The sequence below is a fragment of the Aythya ferina genome (assembly GCF_964211825.1).
Source record: "Aythya ferina genome assembly, chromosome: 3".
Lineage (NCBI taxonomy): Eukaryota > Metazoa > Chordata > Aves > Anseriformes > Anatidae > Aythya > Aythya ferina.
This window is the reverse complement of record NC_140298.1, coordinates 56,425,618-56,445,099: the sequence shown is the minus strand read 5'-3', so window position 1 is coordinate 56,445,099 and position 19,482 is coordinate 56,425,618. Positions and strand designations below refer to the sequence as shown.

General features: G+C 42.8%; 1 protein-coding gene across 1 annotated transcript in view; it reads left to right on the top strand.

The window, feature by feature from the left end:
- The first annotated feature begins 4,026 nt into the window (after positions 1-4,026).
- Positions 4,027-19,482, top strand: part of AIG1 (androgen induced 1) — a 122,514-nt gene continuing 107,058 nt past the window's right edge. Inside the window, exon 1 of the mRNA XM_084513945.1 lies at positions 4,027-4,301. Within this exon, the coding sequence (XP_084370071.1) occupies positions 4,161-4,301 (141 nt within the window). The 5' untranslated portion in view covers positions 4,027-4,160. The remainder of the gene's footprint in view (positions 4,302-19,482) is intronic.

Here is a 19,482-nt window from a genome sequence, read left to right as displayed (position 1 = left end):
CAAATGACCGCCCAATTCATCCTCTTCTAGTTTATTCTATTGGACTTTATGTTCATGGTCTTACAGGATAAAACAAAGTTTAACTTGCAGAGGGGATGAATGAATTTCCAGCTCCCCCAAACTCTATTCCACTTATCTCCTGGTTGTCTCTGCTCCAGCTCCACTATAAAGTATAGATAGATATATACTGTAGAATAGCCAGTACAAAATGTTCAATTAGTAACTTCACTGCCATTCTTAAACCTAAACTTAAAACAAAATTAGCAACAATATTTTCAGCCATCAAGTAGCTCCAGAAGTGTTATTAAACACATTGCTCTTCAGACCTCACACAAATGTGTTCTTTCAATTTTATTCTCTTTTTAATCTATTCCTCAAATTTTATCATTTATATCTGTACAGAGTAAATATCCTTGATTTAAGAAAATAAAAATAGGGAATGAAGAAATAAAAACTTGACTGAATTTTTATTAGTGATATTAACAGTGGACTCAGTTACAGCAGTGTTTACCACGGACTTTGAGTTGAATCCTCCTCCAATACATGGGGTCGTTTATTACCTTAGTGATAGCTAAGGTAATAGAGTGAAGAGCCATATATTAAATACATACATACAATCTTAGAACATTTCTAAAGACTCCTCTGTCTTAGACAAAGGCAAGCTATTTTATTTTCAAAAATTGCCTGTTGATCTTTAACTTGCAGCGATGCCATTAATTTCACTTATATCCATTGCAAGAAAGCTTAATTTTTGCATCTCTTCTTCTGTGGCACTCACCCTCCCACACATCCAAGTACACTTACCTTGGCACAGTTTGTGCCTCAAATATTAGAATTGCAGTATCAAGTGCATTGCCAAGAACACACTGTGATGAGGCAGCACTTACCAATTTCCTATGAGTTCAAGCATGCATTACTGTGTATTATTCTTAGGAGGGAACTGCTTGTGGCATAATTCCTTGTGAACAGCACATTTCCATCTAAAGCAATTGCATAAGAGAAGGCAAAGGAGACACAAAAGTTTCAAAACATCTCTAAAAGATCATTCACCAGTGTTTTCCTTAACGCAAAATATAATGCTGTTCAGGAATTCAAATGTTGTTCATTTAAAAAAGAAAAAAAGTAGAAACAAAATTTAAAAGAGAGAAAAAAATACCCACACAAGCATTCTCACCTGCTAGATGTTACGTGCTATTCTCCCAAAGTGCCAAACAGCAAAATATGCATTTTCTATAAACAAGTGGATGGGAAACCCACTTTTTCAGATTTTTTTTTTTTTCCACTCAGTTCTGTGACATATATTCAGGCATCTTGCTTCTTATCCCCCATTGTACCTAGTGTTTCTTAATATCTTCCATCCCAGATATACCAGTGTGTCTGACTCTCTCTCCTTTCTAAACCCATTTTCCATCTCTACTGAATGAGGAGGATGATCCAAGTCAAACTCTCACTTTCAAACAAACTTACAGTATGTGACTTTCGAAAATTCAGTTGAGGCTTTTCACAATTTACAATTGGAAAAATGTAGGATTTATCTGAAAAAAATCACAGCTTGGTACTGAATCTCATGTTTCACATTTGTAGTCTACCTTACTACTACTTACGTACATAATCAAAAATCTGAGATCTAAAGATATTACAAAATACGGAAAAGTTGCATTCATGTAGCAATAGAAAGGGCAAATTAGTAAATTACTCATTTTTACTTTGCTGAAAAACAATAAGACCAAATCTCACAGGAGAATAAAATCCACTGCAAACCCATTTCAACCACAGCCACAAAAGACCTTGCCGCTTCACTTTCAATAGACAGGGAGTATAAACTCTGAAGTAGCACATAAAGGCTAATGGCAGCCTACAATCTAATTAGTCCTTATTATAATACTGTCCAGAGATTCAACAGATATTTCTTTAAAAAGGACACAGGCACAAACAGCCCACCCACAAAGGAATTCAGTTTCCTTTCAGAGGTCTAGAAATGCTTAATAAAGAGGAGTCTTTGACCAGGAAGAAGCTTGGCTGGGCCCGGCATGTTCGTTAGCCTGCCTTGAGATTTTCATGACTGAAGAAAAAAAAATAGGGAACAAAAGTGTTTATACATTCTGCTTTGTTTAGACTTTCACCTTGGATTACAAGGCCGAGTGAAGTTTTTCTTCGTGTGAGGTTAGGATTTTCTGCAAGTTTTGTTGAGATTTCTAAGGAAGATTGGAGAGTAGAACTGAAGAGCATTGAAAACGGGGCTCCAAAAAGTCTGAGTAATTTTTTTTTCTTTTTAAAAAAGTTTTAAGGATGCACAAACCCTGGGGGATGTTTAAAAGCATGTGACTAAAAGGCAAAATGGGAATGGTGTTTTTCAAGATGTGTTCAGCGAGTATTCATGTCTGTGGTACTGTATTAGTGACACAGAGGTGCACTTAGAGAAGTAGAGGACAGACCTCCTAAGGCTCAAGACAGCCCCAAATTCTTCATGTCTGAGACAGATCTCAAGACACAAGCGTGTGCATGTGTATGTCCATGATCAGTCATGCTGCGGAGCTCCGCACGGTTACTTGTCTTTAAGAGCTTACAGAACTGCAGTGCAGTGAGACTCACACACTGAGGGTGCCTCTACAGCAGCACTACAGTTCAGATCAAGAGTGTATTTTAGCAGTAAATCTCCTGATCATCTGGACTTATACCACGCTTTGGTTTGTAAATTGACATCCATCACATGCAGTTCAGGCATTGGGTTCTCAGCAGCAGTGCTCCGCTTGCAGTGGGGCATACTACGGGTGCTATTAGCACAGGTGCTATTAGCACAGTCTCCTGTTGTATTGCAGACCACTGCATTTCATCCAGTTACCTCTTACTGGGCCTTAAGATTTCATTGAAAGCAAACCCTGTTAGCCTGTCAGACTGTAAGAAGTATTTTAATACATACCACAGAATGCTTGCTTGCGGCTCAGAACTGACTGGTAAAATAACCTGAATGATCTGGTGGGAAATTTGTGCTCCGTGCTTCCACCAGGAGATTCTTTGACCAAGCCTGAATTACAATTCCTCTACAGAAGCAGGGGTCTTAAAGTGTCCTAATTTCGTCTAGGATAGCTGCTAGCACATGTTCTCCCAAATGGTTCTTTGTTTTAGCAGAACTTGAACGCAGCAGATACCAGATTAAGAGGCATGCAAGATTAAGATTTACTCATTATGCAACGAATAAAACACATTGCACAGTCATTGATTCAAATTTTTATTGTTCAAATATTTATTTCAGAAGACAGATGTATGGAGATGATATTTGTATGGAGATGGTATTTATAGAAGACGTCTGTCTATACAGGCTCAGGCATCGCCATGTGTTTTTACAACAACTTTTCCATATGGTGGAGCGATTTAATGTGTACCTCACGACCAAGTACTCTCAGACCCTTTCCTTTTCGGGGTGCAGAAGCCCAAGCACAGGAACCTCTCAGTTGCTGCTGTCATCAATCTGCCTGCCGCATCAAACCTCAGCTGACAGAAACTGGCCTTGCCCTTGAGCATGGTGATACCTCCTATCACAGGGGTGCTCACCTCCACGGTCACCATCTTGTGCTTGATTTCACACCTATGAGGTATTTTTTTAGTGCCATATTGTGTTTTTTTTTTCTGTTTTCTCCTGGACTAAAGGAAGAGGACCAGCTCCGAGGACCTGCTCAGACCCATGTGGAGATCCAAGAGCACCACGGGCAAGGCTGAGGGCCCAAACCCAACAGGGCGCCAGCCGCTCTGTGGATCACAACCAGCATGAAGTGTCGGAGTAGGGCCAGCAGCCCCACCTCCCCCATCTCTCGTATTGATTAAAAACCCTAATTACGGCCGGATTTAATTCCCCACTCAGCACTGGGGCACCCAAAACAGCTCCCCCACCTCCACCCTTCCTCCCTAGTGCCGCTGCCCTCCGTCCCTTCACCTTACCCCCCCCTCACCCCCTCCACTGCCTCCCCGGCCCCAGCGGGCACCGGCGCGGCCGCCCCGCTCCGCTCCGCCCCGGCCGGGGGCGCCGGGAGGCCGGGCGGCAGCGGCAGCGGCGCGCAGGGCCGGGCAGGGGCGGAAGCGCAGCCCGGGCTGGGCCGGCACCGCCACACGCCGCCACCGCCGGGGCCGGGGCTGGGGCTGGGGCCGGTGCCGCCGCTCGCAACATGGCGCTGGTGCCGTGCCAGGTGCTGCGCGCCGCCATCCTGCTGTCCTACTGCTCCATCCTCTGCAACTACAAGGCCATCGACATGCCGGCGCACCAGACCTACGGGGGCAGCTGGAAATTCCTGACCTTCATAGACCTGGTAAGCGCCTGTCTGCCTGCCTGTCTGTGTCTGTCTGTCTGTGTGCGTGTCCCTGGCCCCGTCCCCGTCCCACCCGACCTCCACGCGGGGACCCGCACGGCGCCGCGGGGCGCTCGGCCGCCGGCAGGTGCAGGCAGGAGGCGCCGCGCGGTGCCCGCCGCAGCCCCCGGCCCCGAGGCGGCCCCGCTCCGCTTCTCCCCGCCCCGGATGCGGGCCGGGGACGGCGGCCGCTGCCCCGCCAGCCCCGTGCGGCAGCGGGGCCGCGTTTGGCCTCGCTCGGAGCCGTGCGGTGGGAGGGGAGGGGCGGGAGCAGGGCCGGGAGGGGAGGGGAAAGCGCCGAGCTCGGGAAGTGCGGGAGCTGCTTCCCCTCGGCGCCTGCAACAAAGCCCGTCGGTGCCTTTCCTGCGAGTCTGCAGGCGTTTCACGGGGCCTGCAGGTGCAGAAGTGTCTCAGGGTGCCAGTAGCAGAGCTGCCAGGGCTTCTTACAGCCTCCTGCTAGGGTCCCAGCGCCCCGCATCCAGCCCCAGGCTGGGTTTGTGGAGACCACTGCTGACCTCGTAGGTGGGGCGGGGAAGTTTCCTTATCAGGGTTAAGCAAAGGTTGCTCACAGTTCATATTTTAGTTAGAGACAAGCAGCAGCTCCCACGTTTTTTCACGTAGCCAGGATAATGTTGTGTTGGGTGTGGAAAACTGGCTGGATCTCTGGGGATCCACAGCCCCAACTAGTGCTTTAACACTATTGTGAAGTGGTGTCTTAAGGCCTGATTTTCTCTTAAGGCAGAATAGAGACAAACTAACGTTTAAATTCACCTTTTTTTATTCTTCCAGGCTACTGAACAGCACAGGCAATGATATTTATTGATAGAAGTTAGCATCAAATCCCAGTAAGTTAGGGGGGAGCTGTCGACTTCAGTGGGGATTGAAATGGATATAAACCAACTAAAGCTAAAAGAAAGTGATGTGGTTTCGAGCCTCTTCCTTTTTCTTCCCCCCTTCTAGCCTTGACAGTTGCTTGAGGATTAAGTGAACTGAGGCTGTCATGCACTGAAAATAACATTTGACAGTACATTATATTCATTACTTCTGCAAAATTACAGTCTGCTGTCCGTAGCAAGTTCGTGTGGACTTTCCTGTCAAAACACACACATGGTTCAGGCTACTTCTGACGTGGCCCTAAAGGTCAAGGTAAATATATAGTGCATTTTGAAGCATCTAGAACAGCGATCAGCTGCGGCTAGTCATTTCTGTCATTTAGCTAATACTTGTCACGTGTTTCTCATAGTTACCAAGTTGTATAGGTGAGAAAAGGTTAATAGTTCCTTACAGTCTTCACTCCTCCGAATAACAGACACGACTGCTTGCATGCCTTTCTCAGTTACTTGCCAGCAAACAGACCTCCCCACTTGTTGACAAGGTTTACTTATGGCCAAAAGGCCCTGGTCGCGTGTTATCTAAGCAAATATACCTTCGCTTCTCCCAGGACAACTGGGAGACTTGAAGAAACAAAATACTGTTAGATTCGTGAGGAGGATACCAGGAGGAGAGGTTGGAGGATGTTAGGCACGCTTCCAAAATCCTGTGTGTTGGCTTAGTCTTGAAAAACTCTTCCATAAGTTTCAGTTTCCTCAGCCATGTGCAGTGTTCCTCTGTCAGTCATTTTCAGAGGCTGTCTAGACAAAATAGCAGCCATGCCAGAGTCTTGGCAGACGTGTTCCTGCTACAGATTGTACCTCCAACAAGCAGAGATTTCATCTTTGACATCATAGAAGCACGTAGAAAATCTGTTTCCAAAAACAGCTACTGCTTTTAGAGAAAAGCGAGTTTATGAGCTGAATATGAAAAATCATTTGGATTTTTTCACCTGCCCATTTATAATGAAACATTCCTCTCCACTCTCAGCGTCAGTAAATGTCTCAGAAATTCAGGTAGCGGGCTTTGCAGAGGTACTATGTGAAATGACTTAAAATTATCCTGCATGTAATGCAATTTTGAGTCAAATTATGAAAATCTAGTAGTTTGGACACTGACACACTAGACAGAGTAAAATATTCTAAATGTATTTATTGATTTGAACAGCACTTACGCGATTTGTGGAAGTCCAGCATTAAGAGGAAACTGTTTCATACAAAGCTAAAGCTGTAAGGTACCTGTCCATCCATAATATTTTGGATGTTTATACCTAAGTAATACTGTCTTGGGTGCCAATATTCCTGCTTAATCTCACCTGTCCTTGGATTATGAAGGAAAATAAGCACTACTGATGACTTCTTCTAACTGCTGTCATTCCAATTACTGACTCTGTTTCTTTGCAGTTGCTAATATGGTGGCAACATTCTCTAAACATCTCTGTCTATTTCCACGGACATGCTTCAATTTCCGTATTTTTCTGGTTAATGAAGCAATGTAGTGGAATGGAGAACGTACCGAAAGTATGTTTTGTCAGTACACTGGTGATGCTCCTCACTGTTACTAATGATCATTTCTCCACTTGGGGTTTTCTCCCATGTATGTGAAGGTTATAGGTGCTTGCCCCGCTTATTCCAAAAGTGGTACAGACTTCTGCTTAGAGCCAGTGTCATTACAGAGCACAAAAGGGAGGTGCAAAGACGTTAATAATTGCTGCCAAGACCACTTAGTGGGCCCAGCAGATCAAATCAAAGACCATTTAGCCTCACAATACAAACCAAGCTTCAGGGTTAATTCCTGTGGGAACGGCAAAGAACTGGATTTAGGTGGTAAACTTCAAGAGATCTGCCTAAAATCTCCTGTATAGCTGCCTTTGTTAAACTCAGATTCACCACTTGGTGCTTCAGTAGTGGATTGCTCCACCGTTCCCTGCACTGTTATCCGTAAGTTCATTGCTGAGCCTTATAGTGAAAGGTATGTGAGGGTGAAAATGATGCCAGTACAAAAGGATTCTTTGCAACAAGTTTGTCAGCTGCATAAATCTTCCAGAAATCTTCCCTACTTGTGCCGCTGTTTGTTCAGCTGTGTAAGTGCTGGAAGTAGCCAAATTAAAGATAACTGGGTCGTTCTGCATACACTGTAATCGTGCACCTGCCTTTATAAACACACATTTGTTGAGGGATCCCTTTGTGACAACTTTTCTAGATCTGGCAGGATTCTTACTGCTGAAGGGATTAAGTTTTATTTCTCTTGGTTCTTTTATCATTGTCACGAGAGGAGACAAAAAGTAAATGCAATTTGTATTCTGGAAGGAAGTGGAGCCTGTGGGTGCCAAAGGAAGACCACCTCTACTTTTTGTGTTTAGATTTGTGCAATAATTAGCAGAAAAGTTCACCTAAGTATGTATCACTTTAATAAGGGGTGCCTCATCTAAATAGCTTGTAACTTTTATTGTGCTGTTTCTGTGGAAATTTTACTTTTCAAACAAGCGTGAATAAACCAAGATACACTGTTGCACGCACATATGCTTGCAATAATAAAATCCTGTTTGGATTTTTTAATCATCAGGGCTCTCTGACAGGCTGATTGGGGTAGCTACAGAGACAAAAAACAAGCCTGGCTTTTTGGAAGCAGTCTGAAGTGTTATGTTTTATGATTATGATTAATGTCCCTGTTTTGAATAACAGAATGTTAACACGAGTATTCATACCTCGATTCAGGGCAGCCAAGGCTAGGGAGGAATTCATTTTGCTTATATATAAATCTGTCTGGCCATAGATTTTTATTACTCCCGTAAAAGAAATAGCAAGATGTCTGTGCATCTACTTTTACATGTTGCTGGCAGATTGAGTTCCACAAAAAAAAAACAATTACAAGTTTTGCTTGCAGTTTATTTTTTGCTAATACATGTTGTATTTGTTGTGTAGAAAATATGCTTAGATTTAGTTTCATTAAGTTTAAATAAGTCATCAAAACTTAGCTCATTTCTTGCCTTTGGAAGAATTCAGAGGGGCATGTTACCAACAGTAGTGCTAGGAACTAGAATTTGTAGATCCGTCATTTATCCTTTAAATTTTTCGTTACTAGTTATTAAATCGTGTGAGGTACAGTTATTAGATAAAAAGATAGCTGCTTAACAAAGCATGGCTGAAATTATAAATGATTTGTGCCCATTCTGAATTTAGTCGTGCTGATAGGAAATGGCATGACCAGTAAATGCCAGTGGTCAGAAGAAGTCAGAAGTGAGGAATAAATTGAGGCTTTTCCTCAAATAAAAGTCAAAAAGTCAGCTTGATTGCAAACAGGCTATGTAGTCATTGCCTGCTCTAAAATTAGATAATTTTATATTAGAAGAAGATGTACTGTTTACCTTGTGGAATCACAACGCCTTAGTGTTAGTAACTCTGTTACACTACATAGACTCTTACTGCTAATACTAATTCAATGTTAACAAAATACAGATTTTGCTTTGAGCTTGTGCTTCTCTGGCACTACACTTGAAAGTCCCCACTGTAGATGCTCTGAACTCATTTTTGAAATGGAATCTATAAATGTAGGGAAGTTAAGGGTGATTAGCTGGCCACCAGGTAGTGGTATTTGAGGTAAAGCAGGGTTTAGAAAGTTACGTTGGTTTTCTTTGTCATTCATTATCCATATAATCAAATACTTCACAAATTTCCTACTGTTGTCATAAACACAGATATGAATTCTTGTTTCTACTCTGTGCGGTATTATCCTGCATGTATTCACCACATCTGTTAAAGATTATTAGCAAGATCCCCTTGATATACTGCCGTAAACTCGTAGTTGCTTTCGTGCCCTTTTTGAGCTGCTGCAGTTCCTAGCAGAGGTCTGGAGATCAAAAGGCAGTTTGTGCTCCAGACTGGGTGGTTGGCTCGCTACCTGAAGTTGGGCAAGTTTCATCGCTAACTGCATGGGCTAAACTTGCTGCAACGCAGAGGATACAAGTGAAAACGTATTCCACACTCTGTGTGATATAATTACATGACTCTTTTCCAGGATTTCCTTTACTGAAATGAATTTCACCTTCTGCTCCTCTCTTTCGTCATCTGTAAAGTTACCCTGATATGCACCCACTTTGTCAAGCGCTTTATTGCTTCTGTGTGAAACGACTACAGAAGTGTAAGATACTGTCTTGTATTACTCTCAGAGGTAAATCATCAGCAAGTCTAGGTATCTCAGTGGTCTTACAATAGCATAGAATGCAGCCACCAGTGTTTATCAGTTTATGGAGAAAGAAACTAAGGGCTTGCTTCTTTAGGAATAACAAAAGTGAGGTTTCCTAATGGTGCTTAATGTATTTGAGAGAATAGGCAACAATATAGGTAAGGGAGCCTTTTAATAAATACGTCTTTTAGAGCTTTCTTATTCCCTCTCTGGCTGTAAACATGTCAGAGGAACAGTTGTGTGTAGTGCTGTCTGTAGGAATAAAAGCATAATGGTATCACTGTTTGTTATTGAGAGACCGTGTTTGCCATTTGCTTTTGGTTGCACAAATCCAGTGAAATTCGAGCGCCGTATGAAGAATTCTGTTTTCACATTACATTAGCATGTCTTTATTTTACAATTGGACTTAAGTATGTTCGACATTTAATTTGGGAATTCTTGGGAAAGTTATGGCTGTCATGAAATATTTATGTTGGCAGAAGGGTTGGCAGGGGAAGGGAGCAGAATAGAAGAGAGGACAAATTGGGATCACTTACTATGGTGATAGATTTAACTAATGACAGTAATATTATTTTATAACTTGGAGTATGTAAGTGATAGGTAACAGTGCTATGTTATAAAGCAATGAAAAGTCCGAACAAGTTTGTGAAAGCATTTTCAGAAGATGACAACTTCAAGCAGTTGGTTTAGTAGATTTTCTGTTCCCCTTGAAAAAAATCCTATCTGTGTTGCATTGCAGTTGAAGGATTTTCTTCAGAATTTTATTTTAGTGGTAAGAATAACCCAGTTATTCTTCTATGTCGCCATGCAACAAAGTTATTAAGTATTTTAAATAATAAATTTAAACAATGACAACACATCCAGTATATCTCAAGGAATTCCCGTGCTTGAAATTAAAGCTGGGGTTCTGGGCTGTACTAATTATTTGTGAATATGAATCAAGAATAAAATATTTAATCACTATATGGGTTTTTGATATTATATTTCTGTTATACTAATGGGGCCATATAAGCTTATATAAGAAATAAATTTGAGAGATTGACCTTCTTAAGTTGAACTGGAGATCTATATAGTCTATTAAATAATATTGTAAATAATATAGAAAATTGCAAACTTAATCTTTTAAATTTGAAATATTTTAAATAAAATCAAATTCCATAGGACTCTTTGCATTTAGAACAATCTGCGGATGTACTCAAAATTGCATGGTAGAAGTCCATGCAGGTTGTTACTTGGTTTCATCCTTGGGGTGCAAAAAAAAAAAAAAAAAAAAAGTATCATGGCATGATACATGGCATGAAAATAGGGAAACTAGCAATAAAAATCTTTTATTATTGGTGTGATGGAAAAATCAAATGTGCCATTATGTCCTCCTAACAAAATAAAGTTGCAGACTCGAACAAAGTACAATGGTAAAATGACAATAAAATAGCATAAAATCGAGTTGAAAAAATAGGCAATTCTGCAATGTATGAAATATGATATAATGTAGATGTATTACAAGAGATTGACAAGTGTGTGAACAAAGCAAGAAAGTCAAAATATTTCAGGTTGCTTTCATTTCATGCAGTCATTTCTGTGCTGCATCTTTCCATATCTAATAGGTGGAGTTGTCAGTGCCTACCTATCCTAATGTGGTATAGAAAACAGTTTTCTAATGGTGCTAATTTAATCCAGAATCTGATGTTGGGAGGAGCTCAGGACAGGTGGAGAGTTCCTTGGCATTTAGAGTTCTAGTTGGTAATGCAACTAAACGACCAACACCAGTGGCACGTTTATATTTTTTATGCAGAATTAAGAGTGAAAGAAATATTGGCATGTAATAACTTCACATGATACTGGACACATTCCTGTATTTGAAACCAGAGTCTGAGGGTCAGTTTCACTCCTTGGATGTCCAGGTATATATGTGATTTATAAGGTAGAAAGAGAATTGGCAATGCCTTGGTTTATTTTGAAGACCTAAGTGAAAGACAAACCTCTTGTTTGCTCTGTGAATGGGGTGAATACAGAAAGCTTGCTTGCTTCTTATGAAAGCTTTTTCAAGTTTTGCCTTATTCACCTGCATTTATTTGAATAACTACATTTTGCCCGTCCCATATTTTCAAAAGCTCTGAATTTGTTACTAGTCTTCAAAGCCTTACATCCTTTGTTACGTTTTTATTATATAAGATGCAAGATATATTCAACTCAGCGTAGTGATATTTACTGCAACAGAAAAAGTTGTGTTTATCTTTAGTGGATGGAAAAGTTAGCAGCAGCCTGAAGGGAAAAAAGCAAACAAATACAGCAGTGGGAAGCTGAAGTAAAACTTCTATCCATTTCAAAGAGGAATAAACTAAAGTAAAATAAAATAACTAAACATCTTTCGGTAAGACTTATTAAACACAAGTCCCTTTCCCCAGTTTGAACTGGGATTAAGAGGTCTGAGGATTTTCGTCAGCAATTTACCGGTTATCCTGGGGTATTTTACACGCTCTTGACATATAGTTAGCGTTGTTTGTTCTTTGTTTGTTTGTTTTGCAACATACTGCAAAATGTAGAGATTCTGTTGGCTGGAAACAGGTTAAGCTCATAGGAAGTGCTGAGAGGAAATCTGAACCTGGTTTTCGTTTGTATGAAGGCTCCTTCTGGCACTTTAGGTAAGTCCCTGTTTTCCCTCTGAAGGTGGAAAGAAACATTTGAACGCCTCATGCAACAACCCCTGAACATCTTGTCTTGCCACTGTCCTTGCAGGCATTCTGTTTACAGTAGGGTTTTCCAAACAAATACTTGTCAAAGGGTGCAATTATATCATAATTTCCACTGAAATCTGTGTGCAACTGACATAGCTCAGGTATTTTTGCCACGGTTGTCTGTAAGGTTGGTCATTTCAGGGTGTTTCAGGACTGCTTACAGTAGAGCTTAAAACAAAACTAGTAGCGCTGGATTTTTACCAGCTGCATATTAGGTGTCCTGATAAAGATAAAGTAGAACAGAATGTGCAGGAGAGCAGAATGTCAAATCCCTTGCTAATTTCTTGCTAGCAAAGCACAAGGAGTGGTACATTTTTGCAACGAATTAGTTTAAGTGAAACAATTTATGAGAACTGAAGTTTACCTGCACAAATGCTGCTAGACGCTTCAGACTGGTTGAGTTGGTTGTATAAGGGCTTTGCAAGGAATTTCAGTTTTACTCTGGCTTATTTTTGGTTTTGAGCAGTGCTGTCTGTATCTCTATATATTTTTAAACCTTTGTGTACCTGAGGGTGAATTTACTATTTTTTTCCCTTCCTCTATTTGTGTAAATTTTATCAGGTATCTTGAAGCCTTCTGGCCCTGGCAGCACATAAGTAACAAAATGTTATTTATTATTATTATTGCTCATATTATTAGAATTCGGTAGGCGTGGGAGTTCCACATGCAGAGCACAGGTGGCATATGTTCCTAAATGTACTTGTTTCAGATGCAAGAGGAAGAAAAAAGAAGCTGCTTTTAATGCTGCTGTATAAATTGGTAAAATGCATGAATGCTAAAGAAATGTTTTCTCTTCGAGGCGCTTGACAAGCTCATGGCTGAAGTGATGGAAGCATTTCATACAGCTAATATTCAGGCTAGCATCTATGTGTGATCCTGAGACACTGCAGCAGGGCTCTCCTCCCTAGAGCAGACACGAGTTGTCATGCCCAATTGCTGGTGCAGGCTCAGCTCTGCGAAGGCTGCAAGCAGAAGAAGTGGGAGAGAACAGGAAGAGATGACAGCACTTTGCGCTGGGGTGAGCAGGGGAGAGAGCGCGCCATCTGATGAGCCCAGTGCTGTGACAAGCTGGTGTTTAGCTGTGTGCCAGCCATGAGGGCGAAATGAGGGAAAACGAGGTGTGGAGATTGGAAGCGGCCAGAGGTCCCCATTTGCTGTTCACTTAGGCTCCCTAACAAATTGAAATTCCACGCTGTGAAAACTTTTCTTGACCTTACTTTACTTGTTCTAGCAGTGCTCCAAGAGCTGAGGATTTGCATGAGCACTAGACACAATTAGCTGCCTTCCTCTACGGCCCGGGAAGTGAGTGCTGAGGAGCTGTGAGTCACGGAGGAAACCTCTACCATGTGGGACTGGTGCAAGCACTGTGCTGGTGAACTGGACAGTCAGGAGGCTGGAAGGGTTTTGGGGTGTTTGGTGACGGGTATGCATCGCTGTGTACGTTTGAGATAATTGTTATTTACTTACACCGCACACACTATGAAAATATTAAGCTGTGTTCATAAAAGCTGCTCTGTGCTCTAATCTCCCCATACGCTGTGCACACATAAGAGTAAATTGGCCTGTTAACCACCGAAGTCTGCTTAGGTGACCAGTTAATGAACCGTAGGTAGAAGGGTGTGAGTGGTTCCAGGTACCAGACACTGCTCAGTTTTCAAGTGTCAAAGAACTGGAGCTTGCAAGGGAGAGCAGGCAGCTTTCAGGTCAGCTGTCGCATGACCTAGCAGGGCTAGAAAGGGATATTCCTGTATTTATTAAGAAGCTAATGATTGTTTCTAATTCTAACATGTGATTATAGAAGATTAGTATTCAAATCTCCTTGACTCAATGCCAGCATAATTTCAGAAGCTAAACACCTCTAAATTACCAGAGATAATATCCTGTGCTATTAAATCATGTGGCATTTCAAGCTAGGTTTTGTTTTCTTTTTCTCATGGTTTGAGGCAGGAGCTACAAAAATGGTATTGCCAAATTAATTAAAAGCTGTTTTGTTCCCCGTGAAGTATGAGGCTGAGTTAAAATTAAGAGATGTATTTTATGCAGACGTATTTTAGAAAATGTCAGAAGGAGCTCTTTTTACTCTGGCGATTTGAGCCAGTGGGATCCGAACTTCTCAATTTTAAAATTCAACCAAGAACATAAAAGCAAAGTGTGAATGTCTTTGAGGGTGTGCAAGGGATGATTCAAGTCATCTGGCTTCATGAACAGAAGTGCTCCCACCTTGCCCTGTTCCATTTGTGTCCCTTACCACCCAGCCAGGCTCCCCAGTTTCACAGTTACCCTTTTTTCCTTGTGGGACCCTGCCTGTGCAGCACCCCTTGTTTCATTCCTTCTCACCTCTTCTTACCCAGCACCGTGTCCATGATCTTTCGGCTCAGCTTCCTAGTTCCAGTTGCACACCCAGTCCCCTTCCAGAAGCCTGTTTTCCCCTCTAGAGCTTCTGTTCTTGTCCCCATGGTGCTCATTGTACTTTTCCCACCGTTCACACATCCTGTCTTTTTTCCCTGTGCGTTCACTGCCTTACGTTGTCTCATCCTGTCCATCCCAAATACCCCATCTCCTTAATTTTTGTGTCTTCTTAAAGCACCCAGTACAGACCTGTAACAGTGAAGAATCAGCCGCCTTTCACCAAAAAAGCCTGATTTCAGACTAGCGATAGCCTTAAAGAACCACATTTGGAATCATGTTGTTACATAAGTAGCTTAGCTTTGCTCTCTGTTTCTGAGCAAGTTTTTAAGCATCCTTGTTACAGGAAGAAACACCCAGAAGTGTTAAGCATAATGGATCAAGAGCCTAATGTTTGTTATGGTGTTAAAATCTTGTCATTTTTTGGTAGTCTGCCATGCAAGTTTTTGTGATAAATCTTCCAATTCAGAAACAAGTCCTTGATAAAAATTGATGTTCCAGCGGAAAAATCAAAATGATGTAGGGAATCGTCAGTCGCTGTTTATTCAGACATTTTATGTCTTTTATTTTTTTGCAGTTTGTATATTTTAAATGATGCTGAAATTCTTTTAATTGTATTTTGTATTTCCTAGCAAGTAAACACATCTTGTAGTAGTAATTGTGAGGTCTGAAATCTGCTGCATGCAGTGAGATGAACAAAAATATTTTGAAACATTGCTTAGCTTATCAGCCATTATTGTTGTTAATAGAGGAAGCTTGCTTTTTTTTTTCATGTGAACGTATATAAGCACTCATTCTTTGTTTGTGTGGGCAGATTGGGAGTGCATGCAGACACGTATGTTGCAATTTAGAATGGGGGAATGGGGGAAGAGGGAAATCTGCATTTCACAGCGGTGACTTTCTGTTCAAACCTGTAGGGAAGAATATTCCTTCGCGTTAAGGGCTGCCAACCCTGAAGTCTGAGAGAGATGAGCCTGCCACAGCTCGGTGCCCCCAGGTCCAGCCAGGAGCAAGGCCAAACACGTGCCCAGTAGGCACACGCAGAAGCACACCTGTATGATACGTATGTACTTGCATGCAGAGATCAGCACAGGCAGAAACACTCAGCAGCACTTGGTGGACACACAAACAATGCCAGCAGCCTGCTGCTGCTCCCGTTTCGTGCTGATCGGGGTGGAGGCCTGCTGGTGGGAAATATGTCCAGACATACAGTGGGGGTGCCTGCGGTGAGTGGCTGGGGTCACTCAGCCACCACAGGGTGCTCCCAGGGGTCGTGCACTGACCCTCACATATGGACCCTCGCTGCTCTGGGTGCTGACAACACAGAGGCACAGTCCCCGAGGCCATGGTCTGACTGCAGTTCGTGGCACTGGTTTCCCTCTGCACCTTTGTGTGTGTGAGTGTACGCCTTTTATCATGTAATGCAGCAATTTTCCAGGGCTTAAAATTTCCCTGGAAAATGAGTGAACTGACTGAAACACTGCCTGCTGCTCACAGACCACCTGTGGTTTACATTTATCACCAGAGTGGTTACTCAGGCAGGGAAGGTTTGGGTTCCAGTGCAGTGCCCCGCAAAGTCCTTAGGCATCTCCCCATAGTGTCTTGTAAGTGCAAAAACAGGTCTCTGAAATGTAGGCCAATACAAATAAAGTTCTGACTGGGCCAGGTGGTTTAGATTCAAGAATGTCTTGCAAGATCTGTCAGCCAAATAGTCAAGTGACAGCTGGAACAAGGAGCGCTCAGCATATGATCACACAGAGTCCGTAGCTCCCCGGGTTAGCCTCTTCCTTCCCTGTGACCAGCACAGGGTGGGCTGCAGGCTGAGGGCATCGCTATGATGGGAGCAGATTTGTCAATGCAGCTTGTTGCACGGTGTGTTTTGTCTTACCACAGGGTTCAGTTTGTGTGCCCTGTCATTGGAACCAATGCTCAAGATGGCCTAGTGAAAAAATGTCACAAAAGATCTGTGGATCTTGTGAGAGGTATTTTGGCATTACTTCTGCCAGCTAATGGCAGAAGTATTCACTCCGTATTATCCACATTCCTTCTGCTTGGTTTAGATGGGAGGTGACACTCACTGTGCTGCTTGCAAGCTAGAAATATGAGAATTTTCAGCACCTTGCAAGATAAGGCCCTGAAATATTGAAGTTTTTATTATTTTTTTAAAGTCTCTTCTGCTGTGATTGTAAATTTAGCAACTGTGAATTTCTATGGGAAGAAAAAGTCAGTCTCACAATTTAATGGAAAAAAAAAAACAGAAAAAGTATTTCAAACTCATGGTTTCAGTGCAGTTGGACTGACAAAGTGAAAACAAAACACTTGATTGTTTTCATTAAGTTACTTGGAAAAAAAATTACATTGCAAACAAATCAGCATTTGCAGTGAGAAAGTGTCATTCAGCAATATTTTGCCAGCTATATTCACTGAAAATGGTTTAATCTCTTTGTTTATTATTTTATTAGGTGCATTGTGATTACAGGGATTAGTACATATTTTGAAGAAGTAACCAAACAATAAGACTGTGGTACAAGCAAAGTCTCCTGTTGGCCAGTTTTCCCCTCCTAGTCCTGATATTTCACCTGTTTTGGGTCGTGTGCCCAATGAAGGTGTCTAGATGGAGTTTGCCAGGCAAAGAAGCGCGGCAATGTGGGGGTAAAGCTGTTGAACGAGTTGCTTATTTGCATGGTGTGCAAATAAGTGGTGCATTTTCAGAGGAGGTCATGGCTGGGTTGTGGCCTGCACACCTTTGAGCCCTGGTTCTGAATCATTTTGATGTCTTCTGCACCCCTCAGGCTGCTGGCCTGGAGCGTATATGTTCTGCAAGAGTCTTGTGTCAGAGAAGACACGTCCTTGCCATTCAGAATTCCTTAGAGTAAACTGACCTTTCTAAAGGACTCTTTTAAGCCAGGTAGATGGGCATTCAGCATTATGAATCAGACCTGGAACAGCCCCATCTTTTATTAATATAATGTCTCCTGATTTACTGCAGGAAGCTACTGAAATGATTAAGCGTACCGGCAGTCTGCATAAAATGCCTGGGTGACCTCCAAAGCACTATGAGAAATATCAGAGAAAAATTTTAAAACCTGAATGATCAGGTTATAGAAATTAAAGCCATATCTCAGTGTGTTGGAAATGCTGTTAGAATAGGAAGGCAGGCAGGGGCTGCAGAGTGGCAGAAGATTTAGGCCACATCTCCTCCATAGCACCCAAAATGAGTCAGTGCTCTGGGTGGAAAGTGTCATTCTGCTAGGTTTTCTTTGCAGTTTTCCTCCTTGGTGATCTTCCCAAAAGAAAGCATAGGTAAATACGACAAACGCATGAAGAATGCTTATTCCAAATAGCCAACCTTGTCTGTTTACTTGGTATATTCATATTTCCATATAGTCTCTTTAGTGCTTCATCATCCAAGAAAAAAGAAATGCACACATAGATGGACATCTTCTGATTTCTCTTTACGACCAAATTAATAAATCCTGCTAGCCAGTATCTTGCTAAGAGTAAAATTGCTTTGTAGTGCCAATTTATTTTATTACAAGATCTCAAAGCACTTAGGGAGTATTAGCTAACTGAGTTTCACAACATCCCTCTGCAGCGAAGCAACAGATCGGCTGGATATATAGTCATTAAAATCCTCACGGTCTTATCTTAGTTGTATAACCTGTATTTTAGAACACCGCTAATCTCAGGTGGTCCAGGAGGCGATCACTCCCTTCAGTCCTTGGGCTTTTTTGCAGGATGAGGTGGGGCTGGGGTTGGGACTGGCTATTCCAGCAGCGCTGTCTGGGTAATGAAACCTCACCCCCAGCCCTCCCCGTCGCGCCCACTGACTCAGGTGCTGCCACTGCTGCTCACGAAGAGGTGGGAAGCGTGTGGCTGTTTGTAGGGGCACGGTGCCTGCCATTAGGAGTGAATGCAGGGCTGCACTCTTCCTACAGGCAGCTGCTGCCCCTTTGGAGCAGCCAGGCTCAACTCTGACTCCTGTTTTGCCCCAGCTTCATCTGCTCTTCAAGATAAGCCCCACGTCCTACTTCGGGCTCAGCCCTTCCCAGGGCTGCAGCAGCAGGCACCGTGCTCAGCTTGCTGCAGGAAAAGAGGTGGGGAGGGGCAGGGTGCTGGTTGGCCTGGTGGATCTAGGAAGGTGGATGTGATGGTACAGGAAGGGTGTGCTGCGGCCAGGCTGTTGATGAGGGAGAAAGGAAGAGAAATAGTTCATTTAAATGGCAGAACGTAGGCGGCTACCGTGAGTGCAGAGTGGGTGGTTATTGCAGCAGAGCATCAAGGATAGCTGGAGCATGGAGAGCTGACTTTGAGGAGGAAGGGAGGAGGCCCCAGACCAGAGATCTGGCCCCTGTATTTGCCAAATTGGGGGCATCCTCCAAGTTGGCAGCAGCCGTGGGGTTTTATTGCTTATTTCTGGGCAGAAGGAGGTGTACCTGCACCATGTAGCGCATGCAGCACAAATCAGGAAATGCTGGGAGATGTTGAACCTGCTGCGTACACACTGTGCAGTCAATCCCTGCGTGAGCAGTAGATGTTGATCCAGAAGAATCAGGCATTCAGCAGCCTGGACAACTACCACGAATCCCCGCGTTCTGCCTGGAGACATCTTCTAGCTGGAAAAGGGGGAAAAACGAACGTCTGGTAGCTCTTAGCTACATGGTTAGCATGTAGGTTAGCATGGGGGCTTCCACCTACATGACCTACTTGTGGAACACCAGTGGCAGCTCCTCTTCTGAAATAAACAGCGTGATATCGTCCATGCATGTTTGAGTAGGACGTGTATTTCTTTTGGCTGGGAGAGAGGAAGGTACAGTTGTCAAGCCCAGATGGAGGCTTTGAAATATGCATGATAGTGGCAGCTGTGTGTGGGAAGAATGACTTGAAGTGTGTTGAGGAGGAGGAGGCTTGTTTACTGTGTTGCTGTCTTCATGTAGCTGCAGAGC